At 42.1% G+C, this 26,013-nt stretch overlaps 1 protein-coding gene across 4 annotated transcripts in view; it reads left to right on the forward strand.

Annotated features, from left to right (window-relative positions):
- The window catches only part of CREB5 (cAMP responsive element binding protein 5), a 410,198-nt gene that overhangs the window by 297,410 nt on the left and 86,775 nt on the right, over positions 1–26,013 (forward strand). For all 4 annotated transcript variants that reach the window (XM_047695012.1, XM_047695011.1, XM_047695013.1 and 1 more), the window contains 2 exons: positions 12,969–13,095; positions 18,048–18,158. In XM_047695012.1, the coding sequence (XP_047550968.1) occupies positions 12,969–13,095; positions 18,048–18,158 (238 nt within the window). The remainder of the gene's footprint in view (positions 1–12,968; positions 13,096–18,047; positions 18,159–26,013) is intronic.

Genomic DNA, 26,013 nt, shown 5'->3' on the forward strand with positions numbered 1-26,013 from the left:
TCCGATCTGAGTGCCTTTTGTTCAAGGAAAGGGAATGTCCAAGAGAGGCCAGTGACAAGTTACCCATTTGTCCCTACCTTTGAGGAAAACCCACCCCAAACTGATGTGTTGCTTCCCCAAAATATGTAGTTTTGGGCCTCTCCATAAGTCAGCTTACCCACTCACTCTTGATTATACCTGATTATATAAACTTTAGAGTTGAAAAGGTCCTTGCAGATCATTGGCTGAGCCACCTTATTTTATACATGAAGAAACAGAAACTCTGAGGAGGTCTTGAGGACACAACCCAGGATCACGAGGCAAACCAGTGGCTGATGTTGGCTGGGGTATTAGGATTCAAAGCCATACCATGAAGGGCTCAGTTACTTCACTGCATCTTTTTATGATCTTCAGATCGACACATTCTCTTCTGATGAGTGGCTGATATTCAGAGGACTGAAGAGAAACCAGACTTTCGTCATAGACCAGTGAAGGGATTTCTTGGGGAACAGTCAACTATGAGCACGCATAATATGCTTCCCATCCTATAAATGTACTGTCATTTCACATACAATTTCCATTTCTACTAGGGCTTATTGTCGATAGCTGAAATTGACATTTACTATGACCATAACCCTACCACAAATTAAAATCAGATCCTAAATCCCTCTGGGGAAGATGTTTATTAAGCTGTAAGAAGACATCTGAAATGATACCAAATTACATTTTAAACTTGAAACCCCAAATACCACATTTGTTTGGAAGTAGGAATAGGGCTGTCTGGGGAATAATATGGGAAACTGAGCAAGTCACTCTTTCTTGCAAATGCCAGGCCACCAAGGAAGGGAAAAGTGCCTTAGAAGAGATGCTTAATGTATAAACCCCTGTATGTTTAAGCCTAAGCAAAATTTTCTTCGGAATGAACGTAAAGGGAAAATAAGCCCTTTAAAGCTTTGTGTCTTTAAATAACAGACATGGAATTTCCAATTATACCTATATATACACCAAGAGGGGGTTGAAAGAAGTATAATAAAACAAGTCTATCAAAATACCAATCTGCATTCCAGGGTTTGACAAGGCTGATACAGATAAGAGTGGGTTTGAAACAGAATGTCTGTTTATCACTTTGCCTCTTAGCATATAGATGTCTGGGGGTGTCTGTGGATAGTGGGTGTGTTTATGCACATAGTGTGGCCACTGTCTCAATCTCAGAACGTAATAACAGAACCAACTCTGTCCACGGGAAAGCTATACGCAATGGCTTTTTTGCTTGTGTGTCCAGCCCATGAGTAGCTTTGAAAATTGCAAAGCCCTTTGAGATCCTTGGATGCAAAGTGCAAAGTAAATGCCAAGTATCATTATTATGAACTTTATTGCTATTATTTTATTAAGTGTTTGAGATTAATATCAATTTAGCTCATGATAAGTGCTGCTGCAAAGTGGGAGAACTTGAAAGGTAGCTCAGGAAAGGTTGCTCAAGGAGGATACCAGTTTCCTAGAAACTGCCTCTCCCCCCAATCCCCTTGCTCAAGCCAATGATAAGTTGACTGTCCCTTTAGGATAGTGTTTCAAGTTATCATGACCCTTAATAAGAAGCCTGTCATGGATGTGTCATTGGGGTACTACTGCTGCTGGGAAATGAGAGACCATGTACAATGAGGTGACCTCATTAAGTCATTCAACAAACCTCTACAAGGCTCCTATTATGTGCCGAGCTCTGCGTTTTGTGATACTCTCTCTTGCGTCTGATGGAGATACTACCACGTGCTGTGAGAACACAGAGCAAGTTTTCCTGAGAAGATGATGCAGCACGAGACACCAGGTCTCATAGTGATGGAAAAGACACTCGGGTCTCTCAGAGAGCCTGGACATTTCTGGGTCTTTTTTCCAAACTATTTCACCCTAGGATTGAGAGCCATATCATTTTACTTTGTATTGTAAAATGACACTGGCAATAATTTTGTCTTCTAGAATAGATTCATCATCTCTTAAATATAATATACATTGATCATCTTCCAGGGGCCTAACACATATAAGATATTATCTCATCTATGATTATCAAAGCACCCTCACACCATACTTAGGAAGTGGGTGTATAACCCTTTTTTTTTGCAGATGAGAAAACAGAAAAGTTAAATGACTTGCACAGATCACACACTCAGGGGCCATGACAGGGCCAGCAGGCGGCCTGAATGTCAGCCACACAAGGCTGCTTTATTCTATTTACTGGTTAATGATGGCCACCAGCATTATCTCTATCATTTCTGTCAGCCACTCTGACTGGAATAAGTGAAAATAATAGCCCTAATTTAGGACTATGAGAAGTCTGCCAGTTCCTCGTCCTCCTCCCTAGAAACCCTGCCAGATGGGGACGAATCTATTTTTTAAGAGCCTAATAAGAGGAAATTCCAAAACTTCAGTAAGCCATTTAATTGTTTTACACTATTCATTCTTGGGAGACTCTCTTTCTTCTAACGTAAATCCCATGTGCTGCTGTTTTATTACAGTTATTATTCTGCTTTGGTTGGCTTTGAGAGTAACTGGTCACCATTCTCTGAATATAGTAATTTGGAAACTTGAAGCTTGCTCTCGTCATCTCCTGGTCTTGTTCCTTTTACTTTTCCATTTAGGTCTTCCCTTCTGGCCTCTCAGTACTTCTCCCTGCGTCTTTGGAGCCTTCTCCAGGTTCTCTCCTCACTCCCCCTCCCCCTGCCCTGCCCTCTTCCCCCACTTCGTGTTCAGCCCTGTCTGACTAGGCTTTCTCTAGGCTCTCACACCCTCCCCTACAGTTTCTGGTTATTTGAGTACCAGCCATGGTTTAGAGTTTGCGGCTGTCTGTCAGGATATAAGCTGGTGAGGAGTTTGCTGAGCCTTGAAGCAGTGCCTCTTTCCTTGTCCATGTTTCCTGGGAGGACAAGTTAGCCTCTCAGCACTTGTGTTACTTTATTGATAAGAACAGGACCTAAGGAGTCAGGCTCATAGCACTCTCCGTCCCTGCCTGCCACCACAGTCAGAGCCCCTCCTCCAGCATCACTGCCACAGCCCCTCTCCTGCTGTGGAGCTGAGTTTCTAGCTCCTCCTCCTAAGGAGTGAAAGAATCCTGGCAACTGGCTGGGTGGAGAGTGTTTTAAACTGGGTCTCCTCAGGGAGAGGTACTTGAAGACTATCTAAGAGACCCTGCCTTGAGCTTCAGGAAGAGGTTAGGTAAAGGCATTAGTGGGGGTGACCCAGGAGGGAGAACTTGCAAAGTGCAAGGATGGGTAGAGGTTGTCCCGATGATCTTTTCTAGAGCCCTTCTGTTTTTGCTGAAGTCTTCTGCAGTTGGAGCTTTTGTCCATCAGCTACAAAATGATGTTATGTATTTGGAGCATAGGTATGGGGCGATCGTACAGAGTGTGGAGTCCACCCCGACTTACCCATTAAAAGATGGTAACTGAGAAGCTGCAAGTCTAGAAGAAAGCAAAACAGAATTGCTGACTTAAGAGTTGGGGGTGGGGGTGGGTGTTTGTAAGCCCAGGGAGCTCTGCCCCTACAGAACATCCAGTCAAGTGTGTTAGTGAATGTTTACATGAATTATTCATTGATGGGGAATGAATGCAAGCAGGAATCACATGTAAATGACAAGGCTCATAATCAGAGGGCTCCTTATTTGTCCTTATGAAGCAAGGAGGAAGCTTATTAACGACTTAGAAACTGGAAGAAATTTTACTTAGAGATAGCTCTCTATAAAGAAAAAATTTTCCCCAGCCAGCCAGATGTATATCATTTATTTGAGACTGCATTCAAAATCATCATTTATTTCATCTCTTTTGATCTACATTTACTTGCCTTTTCTAAGTGTAACTTTATGAATAATTGATGCAACTGAGAAGTTATTGGCTAATTGAAAAGCCATCTTGTCATGTCTTTGAGCCTGACCCATGGCGAAAGCCAAACTGTTCAGACATTTAGGGTCGTTTATAAAGGGTCTTTTAAAAGAGACTTTAGCTCTTTACAAGGAAAAAATATCAGATTTTGGAATCAGATTTTTTTTTTTTTTTGGTGACAATAGTACATCAGAAACCAATCCAACCGTGTTTTTGGTTAACTTAAATGAATCAGGCTGACTGCATGACTAATTCAGATTAATGGTGCAGAAATCAGTCATTAAAGAGGGGGAGAAAAAGAGATTGATTTAATAGTCTTAACAGAATGGCCATAAATTTACATCTCCCTTTCTATTCTGCTCTCTCTGTTTAAAACACTTGAAAGCACTAGTAAATATATCCTCTGCCTGAGTAGATACAGTGTGTATGCTATAAAACCCAACACAGGCTCCAGCGGGATGCAGCTCTGTTCGCTGTATTACATTTTATGATCACCATTGGCTCTCTCGCAGCCAGGCTTTTATTTAAAGAAAACGAAGTTACATTTCCAAGATATCAGATACTACATCTATAAAATAAATGCAGCAGTAGGACCAAATTGATAAAAAGAAGGCCTAAATTTATCTTGCGTGGTAAATTTAATTTCCGACACCCCTGGTGATAATGATTACAAAAGTGTTCTTGTCAATATCGATAAGTCAGTGCAAAGCAGAAACGAGATGTTTAGTTGACCGTGGTGTGGGTGTAACTGGTACGTCCGGGCCCAGAGTTTTGAACATTACAAAGTACAGCCTTATTGCAGGGCAGGCATCCAATTTTTAAAACATTATATAGATTGGAGACAGATGAGTGTTCCTGAATTATTCTTGGCCTTTTCTTATGAAATGCCTAGAATATAATTTCAAATGGAAATTAACTTAATTGATGCAAAAACAAATGGGTCTAGAACTCATCAGAAAGCTTGAGTTTAAGGGGCATTGCTAAAAAGTACAGATTACCTTGGGGGTAACCATTTATGCTTTTCAAGAGCAGAAATGGGTTATATTAGGCTGTTAATGTAAATTGGAGTTTCACTTATGACTTGTAAATCAATTAAATTCTTCTCACTAGTTAGGAAAGATAATTTATTGAACCCTGTTCTTGCAATGTCTCTTGTCAAAGGAAGAGACCCTTAATATCTCTGTTCTTAAGAATTCGTGAAGTATTTATTGACACCTGCTAGGTACCATGCACTTCCTTACTTTTCTAAAGTATCTGCATTACTAAAAACAGAGCAGACGTAATCTCTCACTGATGCACTTTATGGTCTAGTGGGAGCAGAGACATTTTTAAAAATCACTCAAAATCACTGAAGAATTATAATCGGGGAGCTGAAGTGGTAAATTCCAAGAGACCATGAAACACATCTATTTTGTTTTTCATCAGATTGTCACAAATTGTGAATTTGTAGATGGATTGTTAGGCAAATGACCTAACTTGGCAAACTCATTTTCCACTCTGAAATGAGTGCGTACAGAGTCTGACTTGTCTTAGATACTTAATTTGACTTTTGGTTTATTCATTGATTGAATAAATGGTGAGAAAGTGTTACCAGGTCGAAGAATGCGGGGTGAGCACACTCCAGAAAAGGCCCTGACCTGGTGTGGTTATCCAGAGAAGGTGGTGAGGATTACTTACGTTCAAGGCTGTGGCAGGAAGGAAGGTGGCAATACAAAGAAGCCGGAAGGAAGTCAGCGAGGGCACCAGTCTGGAGCCCAGGGCCATGAGTGGGCAGCAGTGAGGGGCCGCTTGGTGTGATGGCCTTGGAGCCATGTCAAGTGTTGTCACAAGGAGCCAAGCTTACTGGAATCTCTGATGAGCTGGAGAGTTTGCTCTTTTTCAAAGTCAGGCTGTTTTACTAGCTTTTTAGGAAGGATATAGGTATAAAGGCAAAATTCTCTCCCCAGACACCCAAATGCCTGTGTCATCAAAGGAAAGGCGGCAGAGGAGGGAAGAAAGGCTGGGAGGGGTACAAATCATGCAGGGAGGTTCCAGAACTCTTTCTTTTTCTTTTTTTTTTTTTTTAGGGGGGTTCCGGATCTTTACCAGAGGTCCTCCCTTGAGCCTAAGAAAGCTTTGAAATGAAAAATACATATTTTAATTGAATTCTGCTGATATTTTGGTGCCTTTTCTCAGGCTAAATATTTCTACTCCTGTGTCTCAAAATTCCTCATTTGTTAAAAGGGGAAATATTGTCTTTGCCATCCAACTTTAGGAGCTTGGCAGTGAGACTTGGTGCAGAGCATGAGCTCATTCAAAAAAGATACTGGTAATAGGATGTCTTTTAAAATATGGGCCAGATAGCTGTCTTGTTTTCCCAATTATTGCTTCTGTTGGATTTTTGTCATTGTTTTCAGGAAAAACAAGATACTGAGAACCAATCTCTGGGGAACTAGTTTGGTTCCATTTTGAGGAAATATTTTCAAAGATCCTTTCTGAGAAATAGTGTGAATCATTTTGAAATTCTGTAAAACTGTGGGTGAGAGGAGTCCATTTGCCTCTGCAGAAGGGTTTGGGAGTCTAAAGTCAATGGGTTTTTAAAGAAATATCTTATATATGCCAGAAGTTTGGGACACTTTTACAGGCATTTGGTTAGGCTGTGGTTTCTTAATTAAAGTGAAGGATTGGTGTTAACTTTAAGATCCCAGCCTTAAGCCCCAGTTCCTTGATTGAAGTATAGTGATTACTCTGTTGTTTGGTCTGGGTTTCAGAAGAATAATAACAAAAATAACTAATTTTATTGAACATATTCAATATGTAGTTGACTCTTGAATGAGTTTGAATTATACAGGTCCATTTATATGTGGATGTTTTTCAATAAATACAGTACAGTACTGTAAATGTGTATCCCTTCCTTATGATTTTCATAATATTTTCTTTTCTCTAGCTTACTTTACTGCAAGAATATAGTATATCCAAAATATGTGTTAATAGATTGTTAATATTATCAGCAAAGTTTCTGGTCAACAGTAGGCTACTAGTAGTTAACTTTGGAGAGACTCAAGTTACACGTGGATATTTGACTACATAAGGAGTCAGGGTTCCTAATGCCCATGTTGTTCAAGGGTCAACTGTATTTAATATGTAGTAACTCATTTAAGGCCATAAGATAACAATCTCTGTCATCCCATTTAATAGTTGAGAAAACTGAGGCACAGAGAGGCCAAGTAACTAGCCCAAGTTTATACAGCTAGTAAGGGGCAGAGCTGGGATTCCAACCTAAGCAGACCATCTTCTGAACCCATGTCCTTCACTAACCCCATCTTACAATATAATTATCACCCATGGAAGAAATTAACTATATTATCTTCCCATTTCCCATTCTACTTGATTATCCTGTAGTTCGCTTTCTTTACAAAAATAGGAATTTTTAAATTCCACTTCAGAGAAGAATGATAGAATAAGCATTTCTCATTACAAACAGCCTTCTTTTAACATTTAAGAGTCTGTAATCCCGTCTTTAGTTCTTCAGTCTCCCCATCCTAGACAGAAACTAGTGGCCAGGTTAGGCCACAACAGTTCATTTAAGAAGGTGGAAAGAAGGCACATTTCTCTTTAGAAGCAAATACAGTGATCGTGGGCAATATTCTTTCTCTAGTCTGTGTGTGAAATTATGTTACATGTAGATGAGGAAAAGGTATGGACCCCTTGAGATGTTTCAAGCCCTTTTTAGCAACTTCTCTTGCTTTTTAGAGACACTTTCTATTTGCGGTTCATTGAGATTTCAAGTTTATTTTTGACATTAAGAACGAAGTGCTGGGGGCACCTGGGTGGCTCAGTGGGTTAAAGCCTCTGCCTTTGGCTCGGGTCATGATCTCAGGGTCCTGGGATCGAGCCCCGCATGGGGCTCTCTGCTCAGCAGGGAGCCTGCTTCTTCCCCCTCTCTCTGCCTGCCTCTCTGCCTACTTGTGATCTCTCTCTATCAAATAAATAAATAAAATATTAAAAAAAAAAAAGAACGAAGTGCTGTACTGACTCCGTCCCATTCAGTATGGACACTGACCCCCCACCATGTTGCGCGTGCTCGCCGAAGCACTGTGAACTCATCAGTGAGCTGTGAAGAGCTCCCTAATCATCATCGAACATCTATGCCTCATGAGATTAAAAACATCTCATTTTCAAGTTCTAGAATCTGAATTTTAGAGCTTCAGGGCATTTTCAGATGGCCTGTAGTCTGATCCATTCATTAAACAGATGATGACATGGAGAGCCCCAAAGCGAAGAAAGTCTCTCCCCCAGAGTCAGAAACTCTAATGGCAGCGACATCTGGATCCTTTGCTCCCTGCCCACTCTTCTTTCCATCTTATTGCTTTGAAGCTTTTCGTATTATTCTGCACACACCAAGTCCCGCCGATTCCTTTCTGTTGTTATTTATTACGTGCTCACCATTTCTCAGGTGTCTGTGGTTGGATTTTCATGCTAACTTTGATCTTCTAATTCTTTAACCTAATTTTTTTTTTTCACTGCTGGCTTCTTCTCTTTACCTGACCACACACCCATTAGATTTATCTGTCTTGAGTTCAATAGGCAATCTGGGGTGCCATGGACCTTTTGAAGACTTGGGCAAGGAGAACAGTCTACAGTGACCCTCCTGAGACTTCCAAACAAAATCACCAGACCCTCACTCCGTAAAGATAGTTGGGCTTGTCCAAGCGCAAAGAGCGGCAGACACAAAGCTCGCTTTTCAGACACCCCTAGACTGGAAAACATCCTTTGGGGGTAAAAATGAGGACATGAAATCGCTTGCTGTGGTACCTTTCATTCTGTTAAGGACACTGAAAACACAGTCTGTCATCCTTGACATTTTAATTGAAAGAAAAGCTTACATAGATTTCAGCCGTAAGCAGTATGTTTATACAAGTGTATAAAGAGGAATAATCTGTCAAGTTGGAAAACTCTTAATGCTACGGGACTCAGTTTAGTAATTGAACAATCCAACATGAGCTCACACATCTTACCTTGTTCCATGCCTCAATAATTTTTAGTAGAAATACTTTACCTAGAGGCATATGGTTATTAAAAAGGAGGCTCGGCTTGCTCAAAGTCTGGAATTATTAGCTCATGGCAACAAGCCTGCACTGGAGAAAGACTGTTGGGTCTTTGTTTTTACAACTTTGCTGCGATTTGCCATCTTATTTTCCGAGTCTAACTGATGTGTTGTTTGGGAAGTTTCTTGTTGTTGTTTTTTTTTTTTTTTAAAGGAAGAAAGCATAATTTCACATGGATGAGTGACTTCTCATGTTAGCAATACTGCAGAATTTTACTACTTCATTGCCCAGTCCAGGGAGCAGTGTGGATATCAAAGGAAATAGACCGTGAATTTGTTTTAGCATAAAAAATCAATAATAGCTTAGTTATGGGAGCCATCAAGGTGTGATGGGGGAAGCCCTGTGTTGCAAGCTGAATATGAGCCTTGCTTCTTTTCATGACCCATATGACCTTGGGCATATTTAAATGTTTCTGAATTCAGCTCTGAGTAAAATGGGGGTAATCTGACCTACCCACCACATGGCATTGTTTCAAGTCACAGGAAGGTGAAAATATTTTGAAAAATATGAAACTGTATAAGTGCAATATAAAAAGTTTCAAGCAAGTGCAATGTGTTAATAATTATTTCTATATACACAAAGGGAATTAGATAATTAATATAATTGTTCTGATACCACTCTTGCTTCAGTGATCAGGATATTCTGGACAAATGATTATTTATTGGGCCAAGCTACATAATTACCTCAATCTAGTCCTTTGTATACCCCGTGATGGGTAAGAGTAGATTTTTCTTTTCTGTCAGTTTTTGTAGTTTTAAAAGCCCAAGCAAGAAGCACAGAAAATCCCTCAGTTTTGTTCCCAGCAAGGGTTGGGAAAATTATTTATAGAATCTGTGGAGGGGTGCCTGGGTGGCTCAGTCGGTTAGGTGTCTGACTCTTGATTTTGGCTCAGGTCATGATCTCAGGGTCGTGAGATCAAGCCCTCTGTTGGGCTCCACACTGGGTGTGGGACCTGCTTAAGATTCTTTCTCCCTCTTCCTGTGCCCCTCCCTGCTGCATGTGCACATGTATGCATGTGTGAGCTCTCTCTCTCTCTCTCTCTCTCTCTCAAATAAATAAATAAAATATAGATCTGTGTAAAACAATAATTGAGAGTTATTTAGAATCCAAACATGCAGAGTTCTCAAATAGCCATTTCTCTTTCAACTATATATTGTTAATTGGTTTGATTTCTATCATTAGGCAATTATTATTATAATTCCAAGGGAACTCAGTACCCTGGAAAGCTTTTTTAATTAATGAAGGAATGCTTGGTATTTAAAAATCTGGTACATCTATGCATGGTATGGAAGTAAGTGTACCATTTCCCAGCTACTCTGTCCAGCTAGTTTTCCTTAGCTGTGTAAAGAATGAAAAGTCATTTTGAGTTTAATTACTTTTGCATCTTCATTCACAAAGTATGGTTTAATTGATTTCTTTTCTAAGAATGACTCAATAGAAACTGATCACCAAGATTAGCATTAATATATCATGTTGGAAACAAAATGTAAATGATGATAATATGCTGCCGTTTCTTTAGGAGGATGATATGACAAATCATCATTATAAAATGTTTTCAGTTGTCTTTTTTTGCTTGTCCCTATCTATACCCAAAGCATTCCTCCCGGTGACTAGGGGAAAAGAGATATGGTAGAAGGTTGTATGTCTGTACGTTTTGATGTATCTGTATGTATGCATGGATGTATGTGTGTACATCTCCCTGTCTGGGTATCTGTACACGAGTGGATGGATAGATGATTAACAGCTATCTATAGAGATGGTCTCAGTGAATTTTTCTCCTTATAAAACAGGGCAGTTTAGATTACTAACCTTGCACTTGCAGGAACTGACCATTATTAAAGATGACATATTTTGATATACAGCTATTTTCTTCCCAGCAAAGGTCACAAACAAAACATTAAGGCTGGAGAATATAGGGCACCTGGGTGGCTCAGTCATTAAGCGTCTGCCTTCAGCTCAGGTCATGATCCCAGGGTTCTGGGATCGAGTCCCACATCGGGCTCCCTGCTTGGTGGGAGCCTGCTTCTCCTTTTCCCACTCCCTCTGCTTGTGTTACCGCTCTCATTGTCTCTCTTTCTATCCAATAAATAAACATATTTAAAATAAAATAATAATAATAAAAAGACTGGAGAATATAAAGCAAACCTTGTCTGTTGACAGAGCCACCATTTATACCTATCTGACTGGAGCTATCCACCTCTGAATGAGGTAGGCTTTAAGACCCAGTGAAGGTACAACCTACTGTAGAGTTTTGGAGCAACTACAATTGGCAGTTTCCTACAGCTCTGAAAGGTGAAGGACCTTCAAAGACCCTGCTAATCCTATTGTTAATCTATACTCCAGAGGGCCCCAGGGCACATGTCAAGAAATACCTATAACATGCATTTGCTTTTCTGAAAACACTCATTTTATTGTTGCAGGCTACTTCTGGTTGGCCTCTCCGTGTAACTAACTGTTCATACACACATTCTGGTCATAAAGCTGGGTGACATTTGTGTACATCTGCAGGGAGTCTGGGTAAAGGTTTTATATTCTTTTATATTTTCATTTATATAACTTCCTGAACATATAAATATTGACTAATTTGTCACTAATCCTTCTAAAATCCATGCGCCTGGAATAGCTAGCTCTACTCAAAGGAGCTGCTAGGCGAAAAGAGTAGAAAACCTAATCTTTGAGATTTCAGCAACAATGCAAAAGAAGATCCTGTTGGCATGATCTCCCTGTTTCAATCCCCACTTCTCCCCAAGTCAGGCACGGGAGGTATTTGAGGTCCAAAGGAGAGCCTTCTCATGCTACTCTGAATGGAATTGTCCTTCCCTGAAGCTGAGAAAGGCACTGGGCCACACAGGACATCTTCATCTCCAGTCATTACCCAGCACTTAACATGAACAAATCTTTTTTTTTTTTTTTTTTTTTAAGAAAATGCATTAATTCTGGAAACAGTAGCTTCATTTATGGCATTCAGGATAAAGTACTTTAACATGGAAGACTCAGGTCTCTGCGGTGGTGGTGGTGGTGGGGGGGTGTTTGTTTATTGTTTTGTTTTATTTGTTAAATCTTTAATTTAATGGTTTGACATTTATACAGCTCCCCAGAGCAAAAGCATCGGGAGATTGAGAATTTAGCTGAGGAGGTCACTTATTTGCCATTTTTCATAAACACAAATAATTTCCTTTTTCCCTCAGACACACATTCCCTGGCTCATTAAATCAATTTAAAGTTCTAAATTTTTTTTTTTTCCTCTGGCAAATTGAAGCAAAAGCTCAAACTATGTACTCCCCAGAGGAATGCTTACCCAAGTTCTGTGGGTCAGGCCAAAATCAGTTTCTGTCAAACAGCCTAACACCTCCAGTTATTATAAAATGAAGGATTGGTTATCGGGAGCTGGGCTCTGGACTTGTCTGAGAAAGGCTGGCTGCACTGGCATGAACCTCATTCCTGCTACTTTGATCTGTGTCCTGGCTTTGTTTTTGTTGTTGTTGTTGTTGTTATTTTGTTTGTTTGTTTCCACCCACAGTGGAGAACTTCGAGAAAGTCAAAACAGATTTCTATTGGGAATTCATGGATCAAGTTGGCTTTACAATGCAGACAGTGAAAGTGTGTCCAGGAGGGCTTCTGGGCAGAGGCATAGGAGAGTCCAGATGACGTACACAGATCTCAGGGTCTAAGATCCTCCACAGGGCAGAGAATTCTGAGTAAACACAGGATCTCACCCCCAAGTCCCTTCCCTAAGAAGCAGGAGTTGTAGGAGATACGCCGACTTGTTGACTATTGAACATGAGTTAGATAACAGAGGTCAGGAAATGAAGTGGAATTTGGTGTATTAACTAGGAAGCAGCAGAGGAAGCCAGGCTTGTGTTTTATTTGTTATTATTTCCCTAATATCCTCAATTATGTGGTTCCCATCAGAGGATCTGATCTGTTGCTCTTGTAATGGTGTTGTTCCCGCTGGTTCTGGACACGGGGAAGCAGGCAGTGAATCCCCCGCCCCAAGGCATCAGGAATAATGTCTGCTTTTTCTGTGTGTTGCCAGGCCTGTCCCAGGCTCTCTATCTTCTCTGCTACATCTCCACAACAGACAGAGACAGCCCATGCCAGCCTCCATGCCTGGGACCCTGCCCAACCCGACGATGCCGGGTTCTTCTGCCGTCTTGATGCCAGTAAGTGCTTCTCATTGCCACTGAGCCTTGCTCTTTTGAAAGGAGTAAAGGCAAAGCTGAGATCGAAGCTGGAAAGACAGCAACTTCTGGGTGAAGAGCTGAGCTGTGTGCTACTTTGTGGAGAGGGCCTGGTTGTCTGTCCCTAGGCATCCTGCTGGCTCTCCCGCCCTCCAGTGCTCCCTTAGTGAGGCCTGGCCCCATCTTCCTGCTGGTGACAAGCGAGCTTGCCACACCCAGGGGATAGAATTTGTTCAAGGACACAGTGTTTTATGCCTAGCCCAAAATCTATATAGCTTGGGCTCTATACCGAGTGTCCTTAACTCATCAGGGAGTGATCTTGCCAGGACTCAGAGTAACAATTATAATAACAAAAATAATAGCGATGGTACAGAATATCTGCTAGTAGGTGTCCCTGTGTATCATGTTCTGTTACACATGCTCACAACATTTATTAAGGGCTTACCATGTGTTAGTCCCTTTATAGGCACTTCATGAATACCTGAAACAATCCTGTCAGGCACGTGCTATTTCTATCCCCGGTGTCTGAATGAGAAAAGGATGGCAAGTAGGTTGCTTGGCTGAGAAGCAGCATAACTGAGTTCTGATCCCAGGAATCCTGGCGCCAGAGCCCACTGGGTCAACCACCGTGTGATACCACTATATTCTCTGCTTTCACTGTCACAACAAACCTGTGAGGGATATACCGTTATTACCCCCATTTTACAGATGAGGAAGCTGAGGCACAGGAAGCTGAGTAGGATGGAGCCTAAAGATTTAAATGATGACTCCAGGGTCTATGATCATTACATAATATACCCCCCCACCCCTGAAAACAACATATTAGCCTAGAAGGGACATCCAGAGTATCCCAGGGCTAACCTTGCTCTCCTTCCACAGGATCCCCTTCCTGGCCTTGTGTCTTGGGGAGCCTGTCTGGTGTGCTTATTCCTGGGGCCACAGCTGTTCTCAAAAGCCCTAAGAGATGACATGACAATTCCGTGAAAACCCTCCCAAACAGTATCAACAATGCCTGGCATAGCATGTGCACATTTTAAGGAACCGTCTACATTTGTCACTTCACGTTGCTCTCATCGGGATCCTGTGGGAATGGGATCGCGGTAATTACCAACATGCTCATTTTCCAGATGAAAAGCTGACAGCTGTGACGAACCCCCATCTCAACTCACGCTGAGCAGCTCAGGTTCTCGAAGGTTGAGAGCAGTGTGCCGATTTATCTGAGTGGAGGCAGGGGTGGATGAGGGCTGGGAGCCCCAAGTTCAGAGAAATGGACCTGGCTGCTGTAAATATTGGGTTGTCTTGATGAGGAACACAGTCTTTGCAAAATCGGGCCGGAAGGAACAGCTGAGTTGACACACTTTCCCTGCCTTGCTCTCCCGAGACATCTTCAGATGAGCTACGACAGCGCCACCAATGCCACTTGCCCAGGTTTTATTCAGCCCAGCCAGGCGTACAAAGACTCCACCATAAGCATCTTCCTTCAGATGCTAAAGCCCCCTTGTCCCAAATTAGTGTCCTATCATAAATTCTATCCATCAGCCAGAAAAATACTACTTCAGTGACCTTTTTTTTTCCCATTTGGCTAAACTGTACTGTTTCCAGGACAAAGGTGGGACGCGGGCAGAGAGTGCGCAGTGAGTAAGTATCTGGCAGTGGTTTCCGCCATATCCTCTCACCGTACAACTTGGCCTCCTGTTAATGCTTCAGAATAGAAGGAAAGGATCAGCTACACGATCAAGAGCCAATGTAGACTGAAAGTCAAGGTTGCCACCCCCCACAGGATTTCCCCAGCCCATGTCACCGATATGCCCAGCTGCCATGACAATAGCGTCAGTCTAGAGCACTGATTCTCAACTCGGGGCAGTTGCTCAGCACCGTCTGGAATTGCTATTGTTGGTTGTCACCACTGAGAGAAGGCTGCTACTGGCCTCTGTGGGTGGATACCAGGGATGCTGTTCAGCATTCTACAATGCACAGGACGGCCCCCACCAGAAACTAATTATTTGGGCCCTAGATGTCAACAGTGCTGAGGCTGAGAAACCTTAGAGTGACACAAAGGTAACTCATGAAAACTGTCATAAAATCTTTAAAAACAAACAAACAAACCAACCCTAAGAGTTCCTGGTCCCAGAAATCTAGGTCCTTTCCTCCTTGTTATCAAGCTCCCTGCTCCTGGGCTCAGATTTTGGCATTATAAGCATAGTCTTCCTATAGAGGTCCTGCCCTCGGGGAACCATGATTCCCTTGGTAGAAAAGGTCTGTCTGTCTGCAGGCTGAGCTAATATTCTTAACTGATTTGCAGTGCCTGCTACCAGGCCACACAGTTAAATAAAATCCTAGGTCTGAAGCAAATAATGCATCTGTTCATTCTACAAACTTCTGTTGAATGCCTGCTAGGAGCGAAGGACTGTGCGAGATGCTGGGGTTCCGGTGAGCAACAAGGCAGGAGTTCACGGTCCTGTGGTTTCCTATCTTGAAAGTCCAGTGTTTACATCATTTGGGAATACGAACACTCATTTATAATCACAGAAGCCCAGTGAGGCTGTCGAGACTGTAGCTCCCGTTTTCTGATTTGTTTCAGAGGGAAAGGAGAAGCTCATAAAAAGGTGAAAAATCCTTTACCTGGATATTTTACCACCAGGGCTGATGTTGCTTAGTGTCTGGCAAAACCACTCCCATCTTTCTGACTTCTTGGCTCTAGCACCTCAGCAAAGCACACTCATGGGGCAGAACCTTATGCGTAAAAGCCAAATTGTTGCCTTGCAGAGGATTTTGCTGACCCCCTATCATCACTAAGATGGGAAAATGCAATTTTTTTTTTTTAAGTAGAGGAATCAGCCTGTTTTCAACGTTCTGTTGAATTTGTGAGTCATGGAGTAGGAGTAGTCACAGACTGTAACTTTTCCACAGAGTGGGAAGCATGGCTGATTCTGGATCCCAAGGCTGCAAGTAAGCTGCTCGCCCTTCTTTGTAGCTTGTAGCTTTGTACTTCTCAGTGACCTTCCTTCAGGAAACTGAAAGCAAAAGCTCCTTTGGACTTGATCTCCCTCTGGGAGATGGTTACCAGTTGGAATAAAGGGTCAAATGCCTTTCCAGCTCTTCCATCTCCCAGCCTCTGGAAGGGGGAATTATAAGCAACAAGCATTCTGTGGAGCAGTCTTCGTGACTTAACAGTAGACGGACGTACTTAATAGCACTGAACTGTACACGGAAGCCTAGTTACAGTGGTAAATTTTATGACATGCATATTTTACCAGAATTACAAAAACAATAATAAAAAATAAAATACCCAGACTACCTAGAGACTCAGGGGGCATATGGGAGTGAACATTTTATTTTGCTGAATTGATGAGGCCCCGAAAGGTTTTGCTGGCATTTTCTAGACTGTATAGAAAATTCTTCATCAGATAGCTCCTTTTGAAGCATACACTGCCAGATAACTGATATGCTCTTTCAGGCTAAGGGATGGCGAAGGGTGATTTGCTGTGACGGGGATTGTCCACCCGTCACTCGCGTCATTCCGTGAGCACCTCAGCTAACCCGCACATTAATGCTGTAATCGCAACCCCACACCTGGGGCAGACCCAGCAGGGATTGCAGGGTTGGAACCCGACCATGGCAGGGACCCTGAAGGGGCATTTACCTTGGCTTTCACTCTCCATTCTTGCCTGTGAGGTTTCTGTCCTGCGCTCTGGGAAAAGCCCCAGTGATAAAGAACTCCGTATTTATTTCCTCAGCCTCCCGGGGCTAACTTTGAGCAGAAACCGGATTCCCTCAAGTTTCTGAGCCGTTTTCCTTTCCATCCTTCGGCAAGGGGAACTTTTGCATTGAAGAATTTATTTTTTTCCTCTTGAGGAAAGTCTTCTGTGGAACTTAGTATTAAGTGTACTTGCTTTCCGCTAGTTCTTTGAAACATGCTTGATTTCTACTCAACAGAAAATATCAGACATCCCCTTCCTTGACTGAAGGAGAGGTTTTACTGCATTTCCTTTTTAACAGAGACAAAAAGGCCAGAAGTGTCCATCATGTGTGGTATGGTACCCTCAGCTGCTTTCTTCACCCTCAAAGGCCTCGCCTGTGAGGCCAAAAACTGCTGCTGTGTAGTGTCATGACTAGGTTAACAGGGAAGGGGAGGTGAACCAGGGGCAACAGCTCAGGTACCTGTTGGTCAGCTTTTTCTTTCTTTCTTTTTTTTTTTTTAAAGATTTTATTTATTTATTTGACAGAGAGAGAGACAAAGAGGGAGGGAGAGCACAGAGGGAGAGGCAGAGGGAGAAGAAGACTTCCCGCTGTGCAGGGAGCCTGACGTGGGGCTCCATCCTAGGACCCTGAGACCAGGCCCCGAGGTGAAGGCAGACGCGTAACTGACTGAGCCACCCAGGCGCCCCGCTCTTGGTCATCTCGATTGTGTTTATAAGTTACAGTGGCAAGAAGACCCAGTATATTCGAGAGTATTACTTTTTAAGTTAATTTAATGTTTTTCTTATTACTGAAATGATTAATGTTTTCATATAAAATTTAGGGGGGGAGAAAAGCCATGGATAACCTGAGATAACCATTTGGTATATATCCTTGCAGCATTTTTCTATGCATACGTTATTTTTTACAGTTATAAAAAGAAGCATGACTCGTGGCAGTTGGAGTGTTTGCAGAAGTGGAAATATTCCATACTTTTGTTTGTAAATGTACCATGACAACATGGTTCTCGTTGGCATGGGGCATCTCCTATAGCAGGCACAGCTTTGGATTAATTCTTTGATGTGCTGGAGTTCAAGGCTCAGAAGTGTGTTACTTATCCTTCCCCAAACCACAGTCTTTCTCTGGAGTTGTTCAAAGAAATTCTAAATGACCCACTTGAAAGAGAAATGCAGCTTTGTCTGGGACCTAGACCACATTTTTTAGACTTCTGATTCTGTTGCTTTCCTTTCTCTTAGATGGAGAGACAGATGTCAGTGAACTCCAACCTTCTGGGAATGCAAGGTCCAAATCTGAGCAACCCCTGTGCTTCTCCCCAGGTCCAGCCAATGCATTCAGAAGCCAAAATGGTAAGTAACAGTTATAATCATCGTTTTTTAAAATTTCATGAGTTTTTCTTTTGATCTCTACTCTGACTTCCAGATTTCAGTTAAGTCAGGTAGACGGCTTCGTCATTGTTTCAGTGAGTAGGTCTTTTCCGTGGAAAGGCAATACGGAACTTGGCTCTCTCTTTGAGGATATTTGTTATTGAATCTTGGCATCAGATGACCGTGTAATAAGCATTGGATCAGCTTCAGTGGAAGGGACATGTAGGGGTTTGGGGAGATCCATAGGAGTTAAGGTAGGATATACTCAAGTAGGTGCATGTTTTCTCATAATGTGAAATTAACAAAAACAATCCAGAGTGTCTCTTCTTCAAGGTGGTCACAGTTTCACCATCACTCTTCCTGTCCCCATATCCGTGAAAACAGACATGTGATTTTTAAGGACACACTAGCACGGAAATATTTTTCATTTTTTGTTATAGTTGTCAGACGTGACACTAATTCAAAGGATCACAGCCTTGTTTTTGCACAGGGTAATTGCACTTCTTACTGAAATACATGATTTCAGGCGACAACTTTCGGTGACTTTTAACATTTGAGATTTATGTGCAGGAAGGTCAGTCTTTCCAATCGCAGTGAAAGATTTATGCATTATGTTCTATCAAATATTAATAAAAGCAATGCATGTCCATCTTTGCAATATAAAGTAAATTTGCTGGCTGTATTTAGGAGAGTTACTTGAAGTGGGTTGTTCAGTTTTCATATAGTTAAATTCTGGCGTCACAATTAGTAAGGTCTCAGATGGCAACAAAATACACTGTATCAAAGTTTTTAGATCTGATATTGGATCAGGGTAGCTTTGCTACAAGTCGGAGATTTATTTGGTTTCCTGACTGACAGCGTTGGGGACTGTGTCTGGTGGCTGGTATGAGGATGTTATTGACAGTTCTGAAAATCAGCCACCAAAACCAGGTGACTTCATTTTCAAAGGCAGCAAGTTTTTTGGACGCCTGCTTTGGTCACTTTCTCTTGGAAATCTTACTCATTTGTCTTTCAGCTCCTTGATTCAAGGAAGCGCCCGAATCCCCAGTGTTGGCTACCTCGGGCAAATAAAATCTGTGGTTAAGAGAGTTCTCTTTGCTATGCCACAGTCCCTGTGACATGCCAGATGGCACCGGCATCTTCAGCAAAGCTCGTTAAATCTTTTTGGAATTGGCAAATATTTTTTCAACTCAAGCCCTGCAGAGCCAAACCAAATACTTGCTGGCAGAGTGAAGTTCAAACTGGCATCTGTTGTAGAGACCAGAGTAATGCCATTTACTTCTTTTTTTTTTTTTTTTAAAGGAAAATAAAAAATGAACTGTGAAGGTACTTAAGAAAAAAACAAAATTAAGTTATTCATGTGTATGAATAAGTGTTCTGGGTCTGAGCATCCAATGCCGCTCCCCCAGCTGGATTATTTCTGAATCATCTTGTTTGGTCCAGGGTCTGTATCCCTTTTGAGGGACCTCCCAGACAAACCTTAGGTGGATTCTTACACATAGTTCCAAACCAAATTTCCCTGCCAATTGATTTTCACTGGATTATCTGCCACCGCTTGACTCGGAAATGTCCTACCCCTCTCTTCGCACAGGCAAAGAAGGAGAATGCTTCCAAAGGGAGTACAGGTTTATAATTATTTATACGTATGAAAGAAAAACACATCACATGGCCACTTATTGTGACTAATATCAGCGGGAGACAAAAGGAAATTGGTCTGTACCTATAAAATCGTGTTTCCCCACAGATGTTTGCCCAGTTAAATTTACTGAGCAAGCACACAATTCTGCTGATTCACGCTCCGGGTGGATGGATGTGTCTTTCCAGATCCATGATGTCTGGGTTAATGAACTCTATCTTGGAGTTAAGGCTTAGGGAGCATAGTTGTTGTCTCTGTCCTGGGCTCCCAACCCTGACACCATTATTGCCAGTCCGTTATTCCAAGGGGGAAAATGGTGGTATTAGCCATTCACATTTTGGAGAAATAGCATTTACTTAGTAGCCTGGAAAAGTGTTTAGTAATTGGCTTTTAATACATTACTCAGCATTTCTGTTCTCATTCTGCTTGCTTTATTCACTGGAGAAGCCAGTTATTGCCTTCTACTAACTGACAGTATTTTCCAGCAGCTTCGGGCTGCTCAGATGAAAAGCTTTTACGAAACACAAAGTAATGGAGAAAAAAAAAAAATCTTCCATGATTTTAATGTCAGCCAGAGCCTCCCCAGGTTTCTCTGAACTATGGGCTTTGTTGTTCTATGCTTAATTTTCTTCCTGTGTAAGACTGGAATGGATTCCAGATTTCAACTAAGACTCCTGTTTCACTGTTTTCAAGGACTTTTCTAAAGGTCACACATGGGCTATTGTGATGAATGCACTCTGCGGGGTGTGTTCTCGGAGCACACGAGAAACCAGAGAGCGGCCAGGGAGGGTGTCGCCCACACCAAAACACTGCAGACCTATTCTCCTGGGGATGTTGGTGTCAGAGTGTCTATTTCACACTCTCTATTGACCACTGATAAAAGCCATCATCCTGCATCTCTGGTGAAACTTGGAGGTCCTGGAGGTGGACAAAAGCTTAAGGCAGGACTGCTTTAACTCTACAGCTTTGTTAGAAGCTGTCCGAATAGTGATTGCTCAGTAGGATGCATCCATCTTTCTTGCCACAAATTGGTCATTTCTATGGTGGAGGAGAGTAAAATAACTGTCCCCAGTAAGCTGTACAGTGTAATAATCTGGGAAACCCAAATCAAGTAGCACGGTGCTCTTTTTTTATTTAATGTATGTGGACATCAGGCAGTAGACTTCAGTAGACTAAAGTCACAGCTATCCACGCTGGTACTGTCATGATCCTGGCAGATTCTAATTGAGACACATGGATTCTTTTTCTGAAGAATCAAGGCTACAAACCTATGGCTTCATGTTATACAAGTGAATATATGCATATTGGATTTTGTCTTGGAGGTCAGAGGAGACTCAGAACTGTGAGAGCTTTAGCTACTTCTAACCACCCGAAACAATGAGTTTTTCCTCCTAGATTCCTGAGATCAGTGGGTATCTTCCATGAAAGTGGGGTCTGCTAGAAAGGAAGGTCACTGGATATACAACCTTCAGTATAGACAAACTTAGGGAAGCCAAGGGAATGTTGATACCAAGAAAGTACATATACCTGAGACCTGATTTTGCCCTCAGGACAGTGCCATGACAGGGCTGTTGTCCCCATTTTATAGTTGAGACAACTGAAGCTCCAAGAGGTTTAAAAATACTGGCCCAATGATGCATCACTAGCGAAGGCTAACTAACATCTCAGACTCCACCGACAAAGCTTTTTCATCACAATATTGACCCTTTAGATAAAAATATCTACAGCTTCCTGGTAACAGCAACCAGTAGATTATACTAAAATCTTCGGGGTTCATTTATACTGACAACAAAATGGGAGATAAGGATGGCAAGGACCTCCTGTTTAGAGGTTTAGACCTTCAAATAACCTGGAAAAGCCGAGGGGCGGTTGATAGTACCGAATGTCCAGGGCCTCCTTACTGGATTGATCTGGAGCACCTTGAAGTTAACCCTTGCATCATGAAGGTTCCTTGTGCTAAGATAGGCCCCATGATTGAGAACTGAATTTGATCAGTTGAGTTGAGTTGAATTAAAATAAGGAGAAGGAACCAAACAGTAGCAGTGGGAGTGGGGGGTGGGATGGAGTGGGTAAGGGGCAAGGGTGGGTCTCCGAAGGAGAAGATAAAATAGAGAAATGCTAAGCTAAGTAATCAACTAAGAAAGAGTATTTGAGGGGCGCCTGGGTGGCTCAGTGGGTTAAAGCCTCTGCCTTTGGCTCAGGTCGTGATCTTGGGGTCCTGGGATCAAGCCCCGTGTTGGGCTCTGTGCTCAGCAAGGAGCCTGCTTCCTCTTCTCTCTCTCTGCCTGCCTCTCTGCCTACTTGTGATCTCTCTCTCTCTCTCTCTCTGTCAAATAAATAAATAAAATCTTTAAAAAAAAAAAAAAAAGAAAGAAAGAGAGTATTTGACTACATCTGATTTCTTTGAAGGATATCTGGAAACAACCTCTGGCATGTTTTGTTTTTTTTTTCCTTGAAAGAAAAGCAATATATCTGTTACTTAGAACACAGAAGGTGGAATAACACTGACCTCCCAGGAATTGAGAAGGATCAATACTAAGTGCTATTTCTTCCATCGTGATAGGCTAACTGTGCTGTATTTCAATTGTCGACTTGTCAATAACTCATTTATAGTGAGGTTTACAATTTATTGAATAGGTCCATAAATATGTGCATTAATGAGTGAATGAAACAAACAAACAAACAAAACAGAGTCAAAGGCTTTTAGAGGTAGAAGGTACTTAGTGAAGACCTTGTCCAAATTCCTTCTTTCATAAGTGAGGGCACCAAAGGCAAGTAAAAACTTAGGGAAATCAAGCCATCATCTCAACACAACTGGGCCCCTAGTTCAGACTGTCAGGTTTCTACCTAGCATGGTGCCTTTTTCATCAGCTGTACTGATAAATTATTAACAGTGCTTCTTTTCTTGGCCCCTGGTTTTCTGCTGGCAGATAGGCAGACAAGAACTAGGGTGGTATAATGCGCAATCTGTGGTTCAATCTCCACTTTGTTTTGAATGTCAACCTGGGTGTGTTTGTGTTTGCCTTTCCCCTCCCTAATTATCGAGCTGGATAACTGTTTGCCTACGGTGCCCCTTGGCCACCCACTGTCCAACAGATAAATCACAGAGGAGCCTGGCTCCATATGGAGTTGCCTGGAAAGTTTATACACATGAAAAGACAGTCTCCAGGTAACATCTCCCTGACTCTCCTAAGAAATGCCGCTCTGCGATTTGCCTATTTGCTTTAATCATCCCCAGTTTCACTTCCTAAAAGTCCAGGAATAAAAAAAAAAAAAATAAAAAAAAAAAGTGAATGAATGAGCTGTCTGCTTCTCAGAAGCTTTGTGGTGAGGCAGGAAATACTGTTGACTTTAAAGAAACTCTCATTAACTTTTGAATCATGCTAACAGCCATGTGTCCCTCTAACCAGTGATCAAAACATGAGGATGGCCTGAGCCAAGGCGGCCACTTTTTTTCAGAATCCTCCTCCCTCACTGCTATAAAAAACCACTGTCCCATACCCAGATGAGCAGGAATTATGTACAATTCCATGACAACAAAGACAGCAACAAAAATCTACGCCCTCACTAATATGAACAGTGGGTCTCCTGTTAAAGGCACTTTGCTCTCTTAAAACACCCTGGTAGAAAATAGTAACTGTTAACATTAACTAAGCACTTGTATATATAGCTGAAGCTGAGTTAAGCACCTTCTGTTTTCTCATTTAATCCTCATATTAGTCTCATGAGGGAGAATACTGTTCTTACTCTCATTTTACAGATGAATAAACTGAGAAGTTAGGTAACTTAGGGAAGAACATACAAGCTGGTAAAATGTGCGGGGATGGGAACCCAGGCACTGGGCTCTTGGTCTTAGCTCTAAACCGTCATGATTTGCCAGCGGGAGCGATGATCACCCTATGGGTTTCCATTAATAGAGCCCTTTGCAAATTGCAAAGCTTTCTATATTTGGGTATCATCAGAGCCTTGCAGCAACCCTGTAAGGTCAACAGGGAAATAGTACTATCCTCATTTCATAGACACAGAAAAGTTAAGTGGCTTTTCCAGCATTGTTTGGTGGCATAACCAGGCCCTGCACCCGAGTCTTCTTGTGGGTTTTTGTCCTGTTTCTACTTCATCATGCCATCCCAGGTGTCCCTGTGGTAACCTGTCCTGAGTAGAAGCAAGTTCTTACAAAAACAAACGTCAGCGGTAAAAGGAAGATGAGGCTCAGACGAATAGCTCAGACCCAGCTACCTCTTCGCTTACGCCTATTAGACTCTCTAGTTCTCATCAGCTAAACCCAGGAGAGAAGGTTGATCCATATTTCTCTCTGGCCAGGACAAATGCTGAAGGTGAGCTTACTTATGGTTATTAAAGAGTTAAAAGCAGCAGTAGTTCTCTAACAGCAAAAGAAGTCCCAACTCCTTTCTGTCGGCTGAGAGTATACACGTTCATATCCATTGCCACTTCTCATTTAAACTACAGGAAATGTAAATTTTAGGAATATATTGTGTCGTTTTGGGGGTAACATCTAAATGATTCAATGATCAGATCCTTGATAAGAGCTGGCAACCACTTGTTTATATTTCTGTAGAACACAATAAATTCCTACAGAATGACATTTCATGTGCTGATCAGAACCTCAAATACATAGGATTATGCATTTGATTATATTTGTTTTGAAAATAGGAATTTGAGAGATTATTGATTGCCTCTGAATCACCAAATTCCAAAGAAGGAAAGGAGCTTGGAAATAATTTCAGCAAAATCCTTTCCCTTTGAGGAAAAAAGGCCTAAAGTTCAAGTCAGTAGCTTTTCCCAGGTCACATAGCTAATTAGCAGAAAGAAAAGGAATTAAAATTCAGTTTCTGGATTTTCAACTTTATGGAACTTCACTCTCCTGTGTCAGTCAGGAGTTGACAAGGAAAGCCATCTGCTAGCTGCTGTGATAGCAAACTTTCTAAGGGGAGTGTTTCCTGAAGTGTTTTCTACAGTTTGGTTAGCGAGGCAAAGTCCCCGGGAGAAGAGGGTCAATCAGCTTTTCCCTTTTATATCATGTCAACTGGGAACTGAAGCTAACCATCAGACTGCTCAAAAGAATGGGCCCAATTCTCTATAATTCTTCTTGAGACTGGGTGGGGAGAGGAAGGGGCGGGTCTTGATAGGATACTACTAAGCAATTCTTTTTTTTTTTTTAATTCAAGTTAGTTAACATATAGTGTATTATTAGTTTCAGTGGGATAATTTAGTGATTCATCAGTTGCATATAACACCCAATGCTCATTCTATCACGTGCCCTCCCCACTGTCCACCACCCAGTTACCCCATTGCCCCACCCACCACCCCTCCAGCAGCCCTCAGTTTGTTTCCTGTACTTAAGAGTCTCTTCTGGTGGTCTCCCTCTTGGATACCACTAAGCTATTCTTATTCATCACCCAGAGTGTGCATACACACCCAGTATTTCATCTCTTCGTGCTGAGGACAAACTGCCCTGATCTCGTCTGCCACCAAGCAAAACTAAACTTCCCACATCTCCTCTGTGGGTTCCTTGGGCTGTGGATCTTCCACGGGCCTTCGGAGGTCTGTATTGTGCCGGTGCAGAGAGTTGACTGAGCTGGCTTCTCACACAACACAAAGGGGTATTGAAACGCCTCTTTCCATCAGATCCCTTCTCTGGGCTCCCCCACTACCCTCCCCAGCAAACTCCTCGAGCACACATTCAGACATTCTCCTGGGATGCATTGTCTTCCCAGTTTGATTTCTTTCTGTCAGTATCCACCCTGTTTTGGTAACCATGGCAATAGGTGAAACACAATCCCAATATTTGCTCGCCGCCTCTGTCATCCAGCCCAGCACGCGCATTGCCGGGTCTTGTTTTTGTGTTTGTTTCATGTTCCCAAGCCTGAAGTCAGATGCATCTGGCCAAGGACACCGCACATGGTCCGGTTTGGAACACCCCCTCTCAGACAGTTTTCAGGCACGTCTTCTTTGTGTATCTGTGTACGTGTGCGTGTGCGTGTGTCCCTGTCTGCTTTGGAACATTGTACAAATAAGTTCAGTTTCTGTTAGAATAGCCCGGGGCCGGGGGGTGGTGGTGGTGGTGGTGAGGAAATCTTAGAAATCTTGTCACAGGGAAGTTCTGCTTTGCAGAGATATATTTTGGTCTTTTCTTGGAATTTGTGTATCTTTCCAAGATTTTTGCCAACACGACTAATAACA

This window comes from Lutra lutra, chromosome 11 (genome assembly GCF_902655055.1).
Source record: "Lutra lutra chromosome 11, mLutLut1.2, whole genome shotgun sequence".
Lineage (NCBI taxonomy): Eukaryota > Metazoa > Chordata > Mammalia > Carnivora > Mustelidae > Lutra > Lutra lutra.